The sequence below is a fragment of the Mixophyes fleayi genome, chromosome 6 (genome assembly GCF_038048845.1).
Source record: "Mixophyes fleayi isolate aMixFle1 chromosome 6, aMixFle1.hap1, whole genome shotgun sequence".
NCBI classification, from domain to species: domain Eukaryota; kingdom Metazoa; phylum Chordata; class Amphibia; order Anura; family Limnodynastidae; genus Mixophyes; species Mixophyes fleayi.
In genome coordinates, this window is record NC_134407.1 from 70,485,268 (window position 1) to 70,505,970 (window position 20,703).

The 20,703-nt window shown below is 40.4% G+C and overlaps 1 protein-coding gene across 1 annotated transcript in view; it reads right to left on the reverse strand.

Moving 5' to 3' along the window:
• Nucleotides 1-20,703, reverse strand: part of TTYH2 (tweety family member 2) — a 67,539-nt gene that overhangs the window by 31,525 nt on the left and 15,311 nt on the right. The window contains exons 2-3 of the mRNA XM_075216835.1: nucleotides 10,788-10,960; nucleotides 1,143-1,254 (exon numbers count right to left, since the gene is read on the reverse strand). Coding sequence (XP_075072936.1) covers nucleotides 1,143-1,254; nucleotides 10,788-10,960 — 285 coding nt within the window. The remainder of the gene's footprint in view (nucleotides 1-1,142; nucleotides 1,255-10,787; nucleotides 10,961-20,703) is intronic.

Sequence of the window (20,703 nt, forward strand, 5' to 3'; positions counted from 1 at the left end):
CTGTGTCTGAGACATGACATCACTGAGTGGGAGACAGATCATAAAACGTACTATTCTCAACTCAAGTGGCAACTAAAGTGTACTTTTTCCCTAAATAAAGTAAAGACAGACAAAATTCAAAAAAATGCAGCCTATCAATTTAATTAGCTCAACTTATAACATGACTTTGTACTTCATGCCTCAGTATTGTCACTTGTTCTTAAAATAATTAATAGGTTAAATATTGGTTTGGCCCACAAAATGTCTGCCTATACTCTGTGTAGGAGAAGAGGACAATTAGAGCTGTACTTCCCCTCCCCCCCTCCCAATTGCCAACTAATGGAGAGAGGAATCTGTTTAAAACTGCTGAGTGGTCTATTGAGAGGCATCAGCTTGAACAAGGGAAATCAAAGAGAGACTGGGAAGAAATGAGGAAATACAGAGAGACGCAAGTAAAAGAAAAGTGTGAGAGACAAAGCAGGAAAAACACAGAGTAGAAAATGGAACCGGCAAATCAATTAAGGTAATCATCCTTAAAATGGTGGAGAAGGGGTTGTGACCAGGAGGGCCAATCACAAGCCTCATTCTCTTGATTACAAATTGTGGTCCTAATACTATGGGTTCTCAGCTGGAACTCTGAGAGGAATGAAAAAGCCCTCGGAACAACAGCTGGTCACAGCTTTGGATAGGCGGCACGCTAGTAAACAATTTTCCTAGGTGGCAGTACAGCTTTTAAAGTTCCCTTGAACATTAAAGTACCCTTCTTCTGACCTACCAATGGGCACATAGGGAAAGTTATTCTTGCTTTGTCTATAACATTTTTCTTTGACTTTCTTTGTATTTCCTTATTTTCTTCTCAGTCTTTAGCTTCTCTCTTTCCAGCAGATGGATCTGAATATACCACTCAGCAGTTCCCAACAGATTCCGTCTCCCCATTAGTCACAGTCCACAGGAATGTCACAGCAGTGAGATTAGTGATTGTACTGCATGAACTACGCTATGGTGATTGGCACAGTTGTGCCTCATTTATTTCTGTCAGAAAGTACAAAAGTGTTACATTACAATCCATGACAACATATTATTACCCATAAGGATACATGCTGCACATACAGTTTGCCTTTTCAGCAAATTATGGACAGTGCTTAGAGCAGCATGGTCCTTACCAGAGCATCAACCCCAGCTAAGGTATGATTGGCATCATCCAGTGAGTAGGTTAGCTGGTATATGCCATCATTGGTCTCGCTATTACCATAGAAACCGATGCCAACAGCAGCACTGTAAAACAGAAAGCAGAAAAGGACTCAATGTTTCTCTCTGTGTCAAAACAATAACAAACATATAAAATAAATAAACATCATTATAGGTTAAACACTGGTTTAATAACATTTACACAATATACAGCCATTCTCTTTGATGAGGAGCAATTAAACAAAGTATTGGAAATTAATAATCACATCTTGTGAATTTATGAGTGGGATTATCAACCTGAAAATATACATTTATTTAGTTCTGTGGCCTTTTTTAAAAATATATATATCAATGTATATTAATGACTCTATTTCTTATTATTGCTAATTATGCTCCCTGTCTATCCTTTTTAGTTAGGAAATCTATAGTAAGGTGGAGCTTAGGTGGAGGAGGAAATAACTAGGGGTGGGCAAAGGGGCTGCATGGCAGCCCTTGTGCAGTACTGGAGGTGGAATTTGGCTATCTGAAAGCTAGCAGGGGTTCCTTGCTGTTTGAAAGAGAAAAGTCAAGTCTCTTTGTACCATCTCTAGTTATCAGAGTGGTAATAGTAAGTGCTGGACTAGAGGAGTTTTTAAGTCATATATGGGCTCAAGCTCATTAAAAAGACTAGTTAGTGCCTGGCAGACTTACCATCTGTGGCTCCAAGAGAAAGAAGGACCCATCCACAGCATGTTTGAGCCCTTCTACTATCCCTCAGCAGCAGAGATGGAGCTGTTTAATCACTGCTGCTGTTTCCAACATTTCAAATAAAAAAATGAAAAGTCAAATTAAGGGTTGTGGATGCAGTTGCATCAAGTGGACCAGTGTCCCACATGTCATCATCATCAGCAGCATCTATTTATATAGCAACACTAATTCCGCAGCACTGCACAGAGAACTCACTTACATCAGTTCCTGTCCTATTGGCGCTTAGAGTCTAAATTCCCTAACAAACATACAGAAACATACACTAGGGTCAATTTAACAGCAGCTAATTAACCTACCAGTATGTTTTTGGAGTGTGGGAGGAAACCGGAGCACCCGGAGGAGACCCACAGAAACATGTGGACAGCATCCTGCACAATGTTTTCAGAATTTTATAGTGGTTTGCTGGTCTTTCAGTTCCTCATTACTGTTTCATCAGAATGGCTAAGCCTACAGAAATTTCTGTTTTTTAGAATTATTTACAAGCATTAGGTCTGTTGGGAGTGGAATATCAATCTCATTCTTGCCAAATTGTGGCTGCCAGTGAGATTTGTCCATTGGGTTTAGATAATGAAACAGTGCAAAGGATTGTGAGGTGGGAGTCTGTCTATTTCTATAGGTACAGCATAACTTAATGGAAGCATAGCATTCTGTCATTAGATAGTTTCAGAGTCATCTTTGTTGACAGGTGTGTGTGTGTTGGTTTTGGGGTGTTATTTGCTAGTTGTATGGTTGACACTTATTTTTTGTCCTCATTTGTATGTTTGATAGCACACATATTTTGGGATTGCGGAAGCATAGCCAATTGGTAGGCATTTTGCTTTTGAATAATCTGTTGCCCACTGGTTTGATATTCAGGATATGACTTGGGATCAGGTAATGTATAAGGTAACCACTTCAATCAGACTATGGGGGCTCCCATACATCTTGATAGCGCACAAGGGGGGCAATGACTTTGTGATTTATCCCATGAAGGGGGAGTTAATACTACAACCGTGACTATGGAAACAGTTCAGTAATTTGATTACAGTGTAGTCTGAGAGCGTAACACTTTTCTGCATTGGTGCAATGCAATATCTCCAGTTGAAAAACAAGACCAGTATAACAATTAGCAAGGCAGTGTAGAACTTTGTTCTGCTCATATATGGGGACAATTAAAGAAAAATCAACCAATCGGGCTGCGACTTTTCACAGCCATATTATCGTGTTAAAAGATTTTGATTTCGTGCACACTGAAATGACATATGATGTCCATGCAGCGATATTGCCAAGAAATTTAAATAAAGGGCAGAACATTTCTGGTAGAACCTCACAAAAACTCTTAAAAGGAAGCAACTATTTGTCAACTGACTGATGTGCGGACACCGCACCACGTGGGAGAGCTACAGACATCAGAAAATTACATACACATGCCCATATTTGAGTCGCAGTTGGTCGTGGAATCGGTCATGAATTCATACACACTACATGATCGGAAGGGAATTGGAACGAGATTATCAAACCGTACGCAAAACAAAAGAACCAACAATCGCCAGTTTGGGACGACTTTTGACCATTGTGTGATTACACAATCTTACGCGACATCCGACTGAACGGTCATATGTTGGCTGATTGGCACGATTATTGGACGAAAAAGCTCCAGTGTGTACCTAGCTTTAGTGTTTCATATGTCTATCTCTTGTGATTTACCCCTATAATCAATTGTATTGTGGTAGTGCATGTTAACACATAAGAAATAGGATGTGCTGTGTTCTAAATTTTATATACAACATTCAAATTATAGAATGCAAGGGTGGGAACAAGTCCACAAAAAAACATTCATCCAGATAGATGTGTCACATATTATTAAATTGTACTGAGGGCTGCCCAATGTTACCCTCCTGTACGTAAGGTACAACTGTATGGGGTAAAGCGTGCAGCGACTGTGTAGTTAGCAGGATGATACTAACATTTGCTGACATAAAAACCTCACCTCTGGAGATGCCTTGAACTAATCTTACGATTTAGGACTTGTATGCTCAAGTATTGAAAAATAATGCTAGGTTAAAATGTAGCAAAGCCTTGTACTTATCCTTGGTCTGAACAGAGCATATGAGAGTATGTTCTTAAAGACTCCCTGCAGAATAGTGTGCTATGTACGTAATGAGTTTTTCCATAGAACTCCATTGCATATTAAGGAGCATTAAGGCTTGGAAACAATGCAGTTAACATGTACAGGTCCATTTTCTCACTTTCTTTAGACTGTCAGTGTTAAAGCTCATTTAATAGGAATTTAGAACGCACATTAAATAAATAAACCTGTCACCTGTGCATATGATGCCTTGCTAGCATATTGGGATAGGAGAATTTTTTTTATTTTTTTTTATTTATTTTTTTAGAGTTGTTGGGGCAGCACGGTGGCACAGTGCTTAGCAATACTGCCTCACAGAGCGTGAGTCATGAGTTCTATTCCCAACGAGACAACCTATCTGTGTGGAGTTTGTATGTTCTCCCTGTGCTTGCGTGGGATTCCGCCAGTTGTTTCAATTTCCTCCCACACTCTAAAGACATACATACATGACAGGTTAGGTGTTGCTATATAAAAAGCAACAAAACATAAAAGAATTTGAGGAGATGAGACAATTTAGGGTTCATGGAAAGCAGAACAAACATTTCTTTACACATTTGCGGTTTGCAGAAGAGATATAATTAAAACTTGTGGGCACTGCAGCCAAGAAGCTTCTGTGGTCTTAATGCATAAACCTGTGACAGGGAGGTGATCCAAGTCATCATTATCATCATCAGCTATTTATATATATATGTGGGCAGCACGGTGGCTAAGTGGTTAGCACTTCTGCCTCACAGCGTGGGGTCATGAGTTCAATTCCCAACCATGGGAGTTTGTATGTTCTCCCCGTGTTTGCGTGGGTTTCCTCCAGGTGCTCTGGTTTCCTCCCACACTCCAAAAACATACAAGTAGGTTAATTGGCTACTAGCAAAATTGACCCTAGTCTCTCTCTCTGTCTGTGTGTGTATCTTAGGGAATTTAGACTGTAAGCTCCAATGGGGCAGGGACTGATGTTTCTGTACAGCGCTGCGGAATCAGTGGCGCTATATAAATAAATAATGATGATGATGATATATAGCACCACTAATTCTGCAGTGCTGTAAAGAGAACTCACATCAGTCCCTGCCCCATTGGAGATTACAAGAAACCAGAGTCAATTTAATAGCAGCCCATTAACCTACCAGTATGTTTTTTTGGAGCGTGGGAGGAAACCCGGGGGAAACCCATGCAAACACAGGGTGAACATAGAAACTCCACACAGATAAGGCCATGGTCAGGAATCAAACTCATAACCTCAGTGCTGTGAGGCAGAAGTGCTAACCACTAAGCCACCATGCTGCCCATATCTCCACATGCAATGCTGTAAATTCCACCTCTTACCACTCCACCCCTCAAAAAACATTTGATTAAAACAAAAGTCATCAGATATTAAATTAGTTTAACAAGGTTTATGGTGCACATTCCACTCAAAAACTGAGAATGGATCCTTCTATTCTATCTGCCTCTGTTCAAATCTCCATTTCCATTTTGTTACTGCGCTGCCCGAACAGCCTTCTGCGAGTCTTTTGTGAAAAAGGAGATAACGTATGATGCTATTTTAAGGCTTGTCTGTTAAAAACCGCCCTGAGGTTTTGTTATATAACTAGATCTCTCTGACAGCCCAATATCAGGCTCAGAGATGAACTTCCACCCCTCCTCACCCGGCTCCCTCTGATCCATGCCTGCCATCTCTAAGTGACATAAAGCAATTGCACTGATTCTTCTTTTCCCAACACTTCACATTCTTTCTGTAAAAACAGTACATCAATATCTCAATATGAAGATAATAGATGTTGGACAGAATAAAAAAAAAATCTTTATGATTCATCAATGTGATCACCATCTGCTACACTTCAACCTCTCTCTCCATGTTTAGTTTCTGATGTGTTTAGGTAAATGGGATTTGTTTTGATCCTCACTGAATTTTGTCATACATTTTTAATGTTGTTAAATCCACCCTGTTTGAATTGACCTTTTGAAGAAGCACACACTGTTTTGTTCTTTACTAATGTACCACTGAAATGTATATCACTGGGACAAATAGATGAAACTATATGAAGCTCAGGACCACTAAACCTAAAATACAAATTATTAACGTTTATAAATATGTGTAAAATTCCCCTTACTGTGACAGGTCTTCAGATGTTCAATAATGTATATATATGTAATGTGCAGGTATGTACAAGTTATTCTCTGTTACCGGACATTTCAGACCAAAGCAAAGTCAAACTTTACTCTCCACCAATCAAATGGTGTGTTGCAATTATAGTTCATACACAAACAGCTGATATTCTTGATTCTCAAGCAGAATGTAACACTGGTGCATTTACAGTGCTAAATTTACAGCATGGTGAATGCAGCATTACTACCACTTGGAATACTACACATTGATGCTCATAAGAATGTACCCACACAACACATATGTTTATTGTGAATGTTAAGCAGATCTCGGATACAGTATATTCTACTGTTTTGCACCCGTGGTCCATCCAGAATTCACTGTGAACACTCGTTTGTATTATGTGTAAGTTCTGCATAGGAATCAGTGATCCCTATTCTATTGTTTATAAGTGCTGGATATGCTGTGTGCAACATGAGAAAGACATAGTACAAGTGGAATATACTATGGGCACATGAAGAACTCCTGTGTGTACTTGACAATAATGGGGCACAACCTCCAGGTATGTCTGAACACAACCCATCACTTTCCGGACTAACATAGTAAAATGCATACAAATATTTCCATTTTATGACACCCTGATGAGGCCTTCACACTGCACTTCAATAGTAACATTAATGATGGCCCAAAGCAAAGTAACATGCCAATAGATAGTCTTATCAAATGGTTAATTTCTCCCCTTTTATCTTTATGACAAGTGAGACCATACGCTGAATGCCCTTTGTGAGGGTAAGCGGTGTGAGGGCAAGCGTACCTGCTCGGGGTTAAGTCCGCTGCATGTCCCAGCCAATAGAATCCAATGGGAGTATTCTCCGCTCTGGTATAAAGGCTCCTCCCAAGGGTTCCTGGGACTCTTTCACTGCAGGACATCCCTCACTCCAGTCATATGTCCCGACTCCCTGCTATGGGTAATCATTTTACATGTCTAACACTATTTCTCCCAACGCAAAGAACAGGCACAGTTCGGCAGGAAGGCATTTGTGAGTTGGCGACTAATTCATATGGTGCTTCCGCTCATTGGCCGCAGGTCACTGCTCTCTTTGAAGTACTTTGGCTCTTGGTCCCTTTGTGGGGGGGATCCCTTGACCTGCTTTGTGTAGGCACGTCATTGTGAGTCCAGAAGAGGTGTTGTCACGCTGACTCAAGATTTAGCACCGGCCAATCGAAAAGGATTATATCCTGGGTCTAGTAGTTAGTGTCGGATAGCCATACATTGTTTGGTTAATGCTGCAGCTGACTTGCAATTTACCTTCTCTGCCACCATGTCTTGTTATTAATAAACTGTGGCGTACTACTTGCCAACAAATTCATGGTTTCAGTGTCGTTATTTTATTATAAGTACAGTTTAAGGCTTAACATGTGAGTGAGGCTTGGTGCAGTGAAAGTGAAACATCTACAATTTGCAGTTTATTGGAAACACATTAGGAATCAGAAGCCAGCCCAAAAGAGCTTACAATCTAAATAGTGAATGTTCTGTAAAGATTGGAACACGTTTCTCTAGCTCCAGCATTTGTCTAGACACACTGATTTGGTATTGTCAGCTTGAAAGGCAGTATAACAGTCAAGTCAGGACACAGCGAGCCAAGGAATACGGATTCAGCAATGACTTTGATGATGAAAGACCTTATAGAATTACCACAGATGAAGGTCGCTACTTAGTTCATGGCTAAAAAACGGAGTTAACAAAAGATGATTTAACACCATCTTGGGAATTAAAAGGGAAGCCTATACTTATTTTAAGATCATGTCCCCAATTAATAATCAAAAAGATGATTTGCGAAGTATTGTCATTCGCTTTCCTTCTGGTGAAAAAATAAGCATGTATTATGTTTCTTCTAACTTATCTACAGTCTGGGCTTATATACCCTGATCCTTTCTCTATTCACTGCGGAAGAACTTGGAAGGCAGCCATACCTACTGTTGGTTTTTAACCTGTTAAAACAATGTTGCTGTGAAACAATTGACCCTTACTGCGTGTTAAAGGTGTTCTGTGCAGTGACAAATCACGCTTCTCTGTTTGGCAGTCAGATGGACGAGTCTGGGTTTGGCGGATGCCAGGAGAATGTTACCTGCCTGACTGCATTATGCCAACTGTAAAGTTTGGTGAAGGACAATCTTAATACTTCAGCATACCAAGTCCTTTTGGACAATGCTATGCTTCCATCTTTGTGGCAACAGTTTTGGAAAGGTCCTTTTCTATTCCAACATGACTGTGCCCCAGTGCACAAAGCAAGGACTACAAAGACATGGTTTGATGAGTTCGGTGTGGAAGAATTTTACTGGCCCACACACAGCCCTAGCTTCAGCCCCATCAAACACCTTTGGGATGAACTGTAATAGAGTTTGACCTCATAAATGCTCTACAGAATGAATGGGCACAAATTCCCACAGAAACACTCCTACATCTTGTGGAAAGCCTTCCGAGAAGTATGGAAGCTGTTATCGCTTCAAAAGGGGGATCAAACCCATACTAAAGTATATGTATTTGAATACAATGTTATTACAGACCCTGTTAGTGTAATGGTCAAGTGTCCGAATACTTTTGTCCATATAGTGTGTGTGTTATTTTAGTGTTGCACATCATTCATGATGATATATTATCAATAAAGATGTATTTTAACTATAACTAGAATACCATGGAGTTATGGATGGACTGAAGTGCTCATATACTCAACCTTTCTCTTCTCTGTTTGTAAATAATACAATGACATGAAGCAGAAGGTAAAGATGACCCTGCCCAAAGGAGCTTACAATCAGAGGTATGGGGAACACTATAGCCGCCAATAATAAAGCAATATTTGACAACTGGCATTTCTGTGCAGCTACAGGTGGGGTAGAGACACTGAAGGCCAAACATGAATCAGTTACTGAAGAAATCTTAAAACAGTCATCTGTTGTCAACCATAACTGTCCTTCCCCATTCAACCTCCTCTGGTTCTAGGGAAGGCTTCTGCTTTTGAGCTGCACGTGTACTCTTGTGGTTATCTGTCAGCCTGGAGTAGCTGTGTGCAGTGTTTTCGTTACGTATCACGCTCACTGCTGTAAACAGAGCCAGGACAGTTGTTCCCTGTGCTCAGTGGTCCTTGTTGTCAGTGAGGCAGTGGAGATCACCAGAAGAGGAGCAGAGATGACAACAGCAATGACAGTTTGATTAGTGTGGTGTGAGCTGAAACACCTTGAGATAACAAACCAGTTGCAATGTAACAATAACAGTTCAGAGTGACTGCAGTTGCATAGACGTACTCTGCACCAGTATATGGTTTCTGGTCTCGCACCGCCAGGAGTAATAATTCATGTACCAATGTAGGGGAATTATTATGTGACTGTGTTGCTGACCTGTCACTTCCCCTCCACACCCCCTGATCCCAACATGCAGATCAGCGCTTCACGGGCTGGCCCGGATTATAAACACAATCCTTATACTAAGCTCTTGGAGAGAGCAAAATCTAATCAAAGTGATTCAGGGGCCTCGGCCAGAAACCCCTGCTTAGCTGTGCTAGAGATGGAAACAACTGCATTTGGGGGCCGGAGTGCAGTATGAGAGTGAGGTTAAATATTCATTGTCGTCCCTGCCACTGTTTTACAATGTGGTGTACATGGCATAATATCACTTTTCCTAGAATTTAAACAGTGACCCTGTATGTCACACAACATACTGTGAAAATATATCATAGGAACAATATGTTTCACGCCAAAACCAAACTAGTGTCCATTTTATCCGCAATTAACCTAGCAGTTTTGTTTTAGGACTGTAGGAGGAAATCAAAGTATCTAGAGGAAACCCACACATATAAGGGGAGAACATACAGATGCCAGACAGATAAGGGCCTGGTCGGAATCAAATCCATGACCACAGTGCTGTGAGCTAGCAATGCCAAGGACTGGGCTTAACATTTATTATGTACCATATCATAATGCGCAATATTATAATATATAAGTAACATTAAACCTTCAACCCTGACGTACTAATCAATAACTCTAGCCAGTGAAATATGAACAAGTAACTGCTCGCTGAGCCTGCAGAGGTGTATAATTCCATCTGAATACTGCACTGAACAGGTCCACAGAGGATATGAAAGAGGAGAGAAATCCTGGCAACAACATCTGCATCAGCTGTGTATCTGTGGCAGGGAGGATGCCGGCCTGGGTACATGCCCTGGTACAGGGGCGAGATTGAGGCTGGTTATTGGTCTAATATCACTTCTCCCAATGCTACAAAATAAGGTGATTTAACCTTTTTGTTGTATCGGAGGAATCTGCCTTTTCTTAATGGTTAACTATTAAAGTAATCAGAAGTCAAATGTCTGTATTGCTTATTATTTCTTTGTATTCTCATTTCTAACTCTACACTAGTTATTGGTAAGTCAGTCTATTTGAATGTCCTATGAGTATTTTGGAGTATTAGTGACAAGGCTGCCAAGAGGAATTCCGGTACAGAACCTTTTTGCGTTCCACAGAAACTAAGGGGGCGTGTCCACCCCAAATTAGTGGCTCCTCCTAGTACACAGGCAGACCAGGATCCCCAGGCAGGCTACTCCCCAGCTCTTGGTGCCCCTGGTTAGTGATACTAGAGAACCAAGCTTTGCAGTGTGCTAATTTAGAGTCTCTCACCAGCAGAGCAGGCCGGAAACGGTGGCGGTCCATGTGACGCAGCAGGAACTTGTTTTCTTCGTTTCTGTGTCTTCTTCTTTCTTGCAGCAACAGAAGCAGATCAGATAGATAGTCACAAAAAGAAGATTGAGGAAAGCACAGATGGCGATGACCAGGGCCCAAAACAGCAATGACTGAGGGAAAACAAAAACAAAAAATGCAATCTAAATTTACAAGCAGTTACAAGGCAGTATAACTTTATAGTATCAAAAAGGCTAGCAATTATTTACATCAAAATGCCAATGCTAAATGTTGTTTTTCAAATATACTACTTGGTAATGAATAAAGATATAAGTGAAAATAGCTTAAAATGTATTGTCTCAGAACATTGTTTTCCAGATGTCATGTTTGGAAGCCCTGGTGTTCAGTAACTCAGCCCCGGTGGTACTGGTAACAGTCGTTTGCCCAGGAATCTACTACCTGGAACAGTTTATATGAATACAACTCTTAGAAAAGTGTTTTGATAATACTGAGCAACTGCCTGCTCCAAAGTAAATATGAAACATTGCATGGGGAGGTGTAATCACTTAATGTTCTCCAGTGACGTTAGGGGTAAATTCATTGGGAACCGTGGTATTTGTGGAATAGGACCCCCTGTGGTTCTGCCCCTTGGGGGGGAAGGTGTATACTCCTTAAAAATAGAAAAATAATTGAGTTCTTCCTCACACATTCGTAATGGTTATTAGTTTGATCATTTGTAAACTGTTCAGTTGAAACCATATATATCCTTTGTACAAATTTGACTGCATCCCCTTCCGTGCTCTCTCTCTTTCTTCTGCCCCTCTTTCCCCCACATCTTTTAACTGTTATTGAAAAACCTAATAAAATATACTTTGAAAAAATAAAATAACTGTTCTTCAATAGGTGACCTGGCAAGTACAGGCCATGCAGAACAAAACTAAGGATCTGTAGGGACAAGAAGAAGAGAGCAATCTACTTCAGTTCCTAATATCTGAAGAAATAGTGATACCAGTGATGTTACTAGTCTTCTAGTGAATTTATTGGCTTCATTCTTATTAATAGAGCCCAAACTGACTGCATCCACTGTATGCAGATGACAGGTACTCTTTAATTCATTCTATGTCCTATGGCTAATAATCACAGCCCTAAAATTAGCCTAATCTCTAAAATTAATACTAGTCCCAGCCCTAAACCAAGCTCCTTAGTGTCCCAATCACAGGCTCTTCTTAGCCCAATTGAAACATCCATCCAGATGCAACATAATTTAGAAATTAGTAAAAATAAGTATTATGTGCTAAAACCAGAGATCGAAGTGGACCAGTATACAGCGGCACACTATACCGCCACTTCTGCTACTGTTTTCATCTTATGGCCAAAGTAATGATCAGTCACCCTCCTCTTCTCCATGTCCTTGTACCGCCATCATGACCACCAGGCTCCTGGTGTGTCCACCACACCAGCATCTCTCTCTCCACATCAGGGCACATAATCTAGCAGAGAGGCTGTGTTTGTGGCCTAATCCAATAACCATATCATGCCACATAGAAGAGTCCCCCCTCCTCCCCGGCAGTGCATCTGTGATTGCCATGCGGCACATACACATTACTTACTTTGACTTCACTGTTTTTACCTTTGTGACTCTCTTACCCAAAGCAGAAGCAGGAAGTGGATCTATGCATTCTACATGCATTCCATTCACTCTCGCTGAGTGAGGCACAGGTAAGAGGGGAAAATAGGTGGTGAAAGGGAAAATGGAGAGCGGCAGAGAGGCTATCATGAGTGGGAATGTCTGAAGAGAGAACAGTGGAGAAGCATAATTAGAAAACTAAACGAATCAGAAGGAAGAAGGCTGCAGGAGAATAGGTAAGATTTACATGGGAGAATATGGTACAGGGGGTTAGGCGAGAGGGACAGGGGAGAAGATGGTTCAAGTAGGGGTCAGCAAACTCTGGCACACATGCCAGATGTGGCACATGGACCACTTCTATCTGGCAGCTGCTTCACTAAACCAGCCAAAAATGGCTGAAATGGAGCTGCTGCACATGCGCAGCAGCTCCGTTTCGGCCATTTCCGGCTGCTTTAGTAAAGCAGCTGCCAGACGTGTGTGTCGACTCCAAAGGTAAGTAGCAAGTAGTATGAAGTTTGAAGTTGATCTGGGGGCCCAACTATGTGGCATAGTATGAATTGGGTACTACTATGTGGCATAATATGAATTGGGCAGTACTATGTGGCATAATATGAATTGGGCAGAACTATGTGGCATAATATGAATTGGGTAGTACTATGTGGCATAATATGAATTGGGCAGTACTATGTGGCATAATATGAATTGAGCAGTACTATGTGGCATAATATGAATTGGGCAGTACTATGTGGCATAATATTAATTGGGCAGTAATATGTGTCATTATATTAATTGGGGCACTACTATGTGACATAATATGAATAGGGGGCCACTACTATGTGACATAATATGAATAGGGGGCCACTACTATGTGACATAATATGAATAGGGGGCCACTACTATGTGGCATAATATGAATAGGGAGACACTACTATGTGGCATAATATGAATTGAGCAGTACTGTGACATAATATGAATAGGGGGGCACTACTATGTGGCATAATGAATAGGGGGACACTACTATGTGGCATAATATGAATTAAGGGTACTACAATGTGGCATAATTAGAACTGGGGGCACTACTGTGTGGCATAACATGAACATTTATTTGTCGCCCCATTACTATTATATATTATTGTATGTACACAACTGTCACACATGGGCTTGACTAGATTTTAGCCGGCACACAGATAGACAAAAGGTTGCTAACCCCTGGGTTAGATGTAAAGTGTGGTGGGAGAGACAGCTTAAGAATGGGAATGTCGGGGATGCAGTCGCCATTTTGAGAAAAGTTAATAACATTTTATAGTGATAGATAAGGATAAAAAGGCATGTAGACAAAAAGGGGACTACTACATAGAAAACATGAGACAGAGAAGAGGGACATCTAAAGTTAAAAAACTGTTTGAGCAACCTATGGCACCCAAGTTGTTATGGACCCACAAGGCGACCAGGGAAGATAACATTTACACAAGATGCCTACATTGATCCTAAAGGAGCGTATACTTCAGGCCTGGAAATATCTCTGTAGCCAATTTGTCAAATCACTGCTGATGCAAAAAATTTTTTGTATAATTCCTATTCATTATTCAATGGACACACATCTTCCCTGGATTCTTAACAAATCCTAGGTGCCATGTGGATCTGAAGTACGACAGGTTTCAAAGTATAGAATAGATACAGTAGCAGAAACAGAGGGATGGGAGAGTAGGATCACAGATAAATCACGGGTAGTAATGAAGGATGGGAATGCACAGCAGACACAGATTTTGAGGGAAGTTGAATCATTCGGCCACTTCTAAATTTCCACTTTGACCACTGGCTAAAACATTATCAAATATCAAGGTGTACCCCCCCAAAAGGAAACTAGCATCTCCCAAACCACAACAGTCACAGGAACGAGACCCCATGCACTTCTTGTTTGCTTAAAGAGTTCTATTTACGGATCTGCATCCCACTAACTAAAGGGATACATATTGTGCAAAGACAATGTTTAACAGGAAGTACTGCTGCAGAGCTTTGCAGAAAGTCATTCAGAGCTTATAAAGTTAACATCCCAAAGAAACTGTACAAAAATTAAAGACACATTAACAACATTTGTTTAAGAGAAAAAAAGATGCTCTCCCAGTGGGAACTAATGGATGTAGCTTTGAAGAGAAATACAAATGTACATTTTTATCTACAAAAAGACAGAAATAGTTTTTCAGCAGAAGGAATACTGCATTGGTCTTCATGTCATGGCTCAGTTTGAGAAAATCTTATGGAAATGTGTTTTCTTTTAAATGGGGTTATTCTGTCTTCAAGATCATCATATATTATACATGTAATAATCTTAAGGTCTGTAAAGGTAAAGTGATGTTTGTAATATATTTGAATGCAATGTTAGCTGTAGTTCTCTTTATGTCTGCTGTGGTTTCCATTTCTATGGGAAGTGACATTACTGTCTGGAGTTAATGCCAAATGTTCTGTAAGTGTTTCTCTATTATAGACTGTATTTTCATGTTAAATCATGGAATAGCGAAAATGTGAATCTACTATAGTTCTTCAAATAGTTAGTGAAGTGAATTTAGGATGTTAAAATGCATATGGCTAATGTCCTTTCCTTCACGCATCTTACCATTAAAAACGTTTCAATTTGACTCACAATATACTGATTGTTTCATATAATTCCTGACAAATAAGGGAACATTGGATCAGACTTTATTTCAAGTTTTATTTATTATATGAAGTGGTATACCTGTACACATACTGTATATGCCCATGATGGCTTACTTATGATATGCTTGCACCTACATGGAGCAAAAGCCATGATGATAATGGGAGTATTGCTTTCCACCATCTAGAGCAGGGTTGTCCAACCCGCGGCCCGCGGCCGCATGCGGCCCAGCACGCCTGTAAATGTGGCCCAGAAGGAGTTTTGGTTGTGGCAAGAAGGCAGCACTGTTAATGGAAAAAAAAAATCCTGCAAAAAAAATAAAAGAAAATACTTACCTTGCGGTCATGTCAGCTGGTACTCTGGCTCCCTCCATTGTCTCCTCCTCCGTGCAGTGCTCTCAGTGAATGTCGGACGTGATGTCATCACGCCCAACATCCATTGCGGAGCACAGCACAGAGGAGTCACCCGCGCGAGAAGAACAATCAGCAGCACAGAATTGGAGAAAAGAAGAGAAGAGGAAAGGAGAACAAGCCGATTAAAAGGTAAGTTAAGGGGGATTTTTTTTATTATTTCAAGGGACGGTGACCAGTGAATAAAAGTCACCTGGTCCTGGAGCATCATGGACCTTATCTCCCTGCTACATACTTCTACTTTTAATACTAATGGGGCATTATATATTATTCTCTTTGGTCCATTATAAGTTGTTATCCCTTAACTAACATAGTGGTGTAATTAGCAAAACAGGTCACAATTTGGGGTCACAGTGATGTATATGTCAGGTACCGCAGGCCTGGTCAGGGCACCCTGATATACAATGCCTGGCTTAAATGCACTTTATTGATATTGCATCGAAACAATACAAAAAGTGATTATAGTATAATAACTAGAGAGGATTTTTTGAACAGGGCGATTGAAAGGTAAGTATAGGGGGATTTGAAAAAAAAGTGATACATATATCTATAATATAAATGTCTAGTGGCGTGTGTTAGTCTGTCTGTGTGTGTGTGTGTGTGTGTGTGTGTGTGTGTGTGTGTGTGTGTGGAAAAAATAAAACCAAGCTGCAGCACCACCTGCTGGGCGGAGTTATACACTGACCTACTAAATTCTTAGTGTGTGTGGAAAAAAAAATTCAGAAAGGGCTGAAATTTGGTATACTAAGATGTTTTTAATTTGTTAATTGTTAAAAGTGTTTATAAAGATTTAAAAAATATATATATATATATATTTCTTGAAGGAGAAGTGACAGTTGGGAGTGGTTGGTGGTTGCCGGGGGTGACAGTGGGGAGTGGTTGGTGGTTGAGGCCTGGGCTATGGCCCAAATGCATGACAAGAACCTTTTTAACACCATAAGTAGCTTGATTTGACTAGAATGCATGAGTATCATGAACGGGTTAACTTGTATATATATATATCACTTTTTTTCTCATATATATATGTTAACTATGTTTTCTATGGTTTTTTGGATGATCAGCTATCGTTATTGTTAGTGTATCTTATGTGCGGCCCAAACCAACTCGTCGTCTTCCAATGTGGCCCAGGGAAGCTAAAAGGTTGGACACCCCTGATCTAGAGGTAATGATTGATCCTGGCCATTGTGTATTTTAAAAGTTCTGCAGCTCCCCCGCAGAATCCCAGAGACGGTTTACTCAATATTCTGATCATTTAGCTATCTAATTTATAGTGGACATCATTGGGCACATCATTATGCCTTCCTTTACAACATTTAGTAGTATCCCAGGTCCACTATACAAAATGTGCTTGCTCAGCAGTTTACTGAATACTTTCCTGTACAATTCTACAAAAGTAGATGCACTGCCACAAACACACTTTCATACTGTAAGAGTAAAACTCGAGGGAACAAATCGCTCTCTCCCAATAAAACTGAAAGGGGGTAATCCAATTCAGAGCGGAGTTCTGCAGAAACCTCACATGCATCTCCGCGGGAAGCTTGGCAACGAACACATTGTTGACTTTTTGCTCATACCTTATGGAAAGCAATGCAAGGAAAAAATCATGTTTTAGGTACTGGGGTTACCTTGGAGTGTATGCAGCTCCATATCGCACAAGGATCCTACAGTGTTGTAGTCCGTGTCCCAATGGTGCTTACAGTATAAATTGACGCCCTAACACACACACACGCAAACACTCAACAGTCCATTTTGGTCAGGAGCCAATCAATTACCTACTAGAATGTTTTTTGGAGTGCGGGAGGAAACAGGAGCAGCTTAGAGGAATCCCACACAAACACGAGGATACATACAAACTCCCCACAGAAAGGGCCATGGTGGAAATTGAACCCACAACCCCAGTGCTGGGAGTCAGTAATGCTAATAACTGTGCCACCGTAATGCAAACAAAACATATGTGAGAAACTCATAGCAACTAATCAGATATTAGCTCTCATGAGTGTGACTAAACTTGACTGCTAAAAGCTAATGGGCCCGAGTCATTAATGAGAGCAAAGCAAAAAAAGCTTCCTCCTTGGCAAAATCATGTTGCATTGGAGGGGGAAGGTAAATTTAAAATGTGGGGACAGATTTATAATTGGGGTAGTGCATATCCTAAATCAACTTTAAATTTCAGTGTAAAAATAAAGCTATCAAGTATTTGTGTGCTACATGAAAAAACAGCCAATATTTAACTTATCTGCAAAACAATAAACTAATTTGCACCCCTTGCATTCAAACATAGCTTGTCCAGGATCAAACTTACTCCTTCATGACTCAGGCCCTCTGATAGAAAAAGTGAGAATTATTGTACCTTGGAATAGATCTTTGAATAAGCCCCATATCGATTTTTTTCCGAATACCCTTTCATTTTTACTTGAGGGTTAGAATGCTGTCAGTTATATTTCTGTGTTTTTGGGCGGGTCACATTTGAACCACAATCACATAAAATTGTAGGCTTATACACTTATCAAATATGCTCTAATGGCACATAGTGGCTCACAGACAATCATACTCCTGCATTTGGCAACTCAACGGTTATCAAGCAGAAACCAAACTTAATTCTCATTTCAAAACTCTGCAGCTGAGTTAGAAAGAAGGGGCATATTCAATTGGCCGCGTTACTGTCAAAAGTAGCGCGGCTTGCACATTATTACCGTTATTATGGTAATAGTCCGCGTAATTAACATTATTATGGTACCTTTAATGCCGGCTTGCAGCTCAGGGAGCTGTGAGCTGAAATCCCGGTTAGAATTACAGTAATAACGGTAATACTTTTAACGCCGCGTTACTTTTGCGAGTAACGTGGCTAATTGAATATGCCCCCTAAGCTTTTAGATTCCTTTTTTTATTAAATCTTCTTATTTGCTTTATCTGAACAGCAAAAATAAAACAACCTACTTGTTATTATTTAACAATGGAATTGAGAATATTACAAACATATAATACTAAAGCAAGAAAGATTTCTGTTGATAGCGTACAATACTCAAACAATTTTCACATATTATTCTCTTTTTTGAAATTTTAGATACATTTTAGTTCTCCACTGATGTCATTCTTTTAAGGTAAAGAGAAAATTCAAACTGCTGATATAACAGTTTGCACATTGCATGCAATTAACCACATCCCTTGTTGCTTGCCTCTTGTGTTTTCAGATTTGTGTTGCTTCTGTGTAAGGATTTGGTCTTGTGACCTTGTTTCAGCCTCCCTTCCCCCTCGTGACATGAAATATCCAAACCCTGTGATGTCTGTGGGAATCAAGAGGAGGGCGGGCGATGATATATATGGGCCTTTATGTTTTGGGAGTACTTCCACCCCCTTGCTTCCTGCTCTCAATCCTTCCTCTATTCTGTTCCTAATAAAATTCCAGCTCATTTCTCATTACATCCAGGAAACCCTCATAGATGCAGATAATGACAAGTAGATAACAACAGAGATCAAACATCATAATACTCTGTATTTAACCCCTAACCTAAAGGAAATGTATCCATCAGATCTGAGAGTGTTACTAAATTAAAGCTACAGTATCCTCAAACAGTACTTATTTTAAAGTCAATGGAGGTCATTTAGGAAGGGCTCCGGAGGCGCACTGCAAAACACCTTGGTTTTGTTCGTCTAGATTTTCCACAAACTAAAAGTCTCCCTGAATGTGTGGCGAGGCAGAAAGAGGACACCGAGTCTGTCTCAATGTACAGTGCAATGTAAAATAATATAATAAAACAACAAAAAAAACAGGCATGGTGGACTTATTTTCTCTCTAATAACAAGACCATGAGCATGGGGTTCCCCTACAACCTCAGGTAGGTCACTGCAGGGCTGGTGCCTTGATGGAGAAGGGAGGAGGATGCAAAAAAAACCTCACCCCCAAGTGGCTATCGGCCATGTGCTGAAAAATGTTGGGACCCTTTCTGACCCCTCTAGGCTGTGGGGCCCAGTGTAACTAATAAGACTGGGCCAACTTTCTACTCAGGTGGTGCAGTATAATCAACAGTGGTCCCTAGGACTCTTCCCATTATAAAAGAGAAAAAAATATTAATAATAAAATTAAAGACACACATACAATTTTCAAATAAAAAAAAGTCTTCTTTTCTTCTATTTTGATCCTTCGTAGTCCAAAAGTCTTGTTTTATGGGGGGAGGGGGTTCTGTTTTTTTTTTCATTATAGCAGAGGAACCAGGCTCGGGGCATGCTTTTTATAATTATTTTTTTTCTTACATAGTGCACTGTACATGTAAACTGTTTGATCACATTAACAGTACAGGACCTGATCTCTGAGCTGTGACTTCTATTTAGAGCTCCAGTCTTTCAGTGATTTTAGAATGGTCATACATGGCAAAAAACACCCCTGAAATGAGTCTCCTCCACTCCTTTATCGCATTGCAATTACTCGCTCTGCAATTTAAGACACAATGGTTCTCTTATTCTGTACGTTATTCTGCCCAACCCCCCCACCCCACCTCACTGCCTATGCAAACTTCTGCTCTACTGCAAGTGTGGTTGTAATGCATTGCAAACCTATGAGCCATTGTGGATAACTAGGTTCCAGTTGCACCCAGTTATCAAGGAGTTCATGAACAATTTAGGCCATAAATGAGACTAAACAGAGCAGTATTTTAAGATAACAACTACAACATTTATATTAATGAAAGAGGTGGTTCAAAAGTGGTAGTCTGAGGTAGGAGGCTTGACTCTGCCTCACCCAGAGTGGTGCCTAGGGTGCTTGAACTGTACTGGGTGGACCATCTAGGTGCACTTTTGTAGTGAAACAGTGAGACCCGGCATGGGACGGATACAGGGCTTCCTGTTTTATTAGCGGTCACAGAAAAAATCAATCTGAGCCTATTTTTGGGTTTGACTGGAAGTCATAATTACCCACTCTCCCAGAATGTCCAGAAGACTTATGAATGTCAGGTAAGTCTCTCAAACTCCCGGGAGAGCAGGCCTTCCTAGTGAGTTTGGGATGGGAGCCTACATAACACAAATCACACCATTTCGGCCCCAACCTCCTCAGTGAATTGTTGCAGCATTGCACCGTGGGCTAAAATAAAGCGATTGTGGAAAACCTCCCCCTCCTCAGTTTTACTTCAGGTAAGAATGCTGGAAGTGCACATGGTGGAAATGTCACTTAAAAATCTGTCATGATACCACTTTAAGGTATCCCTTGTTACATTATAAATATCTGTTATCCTC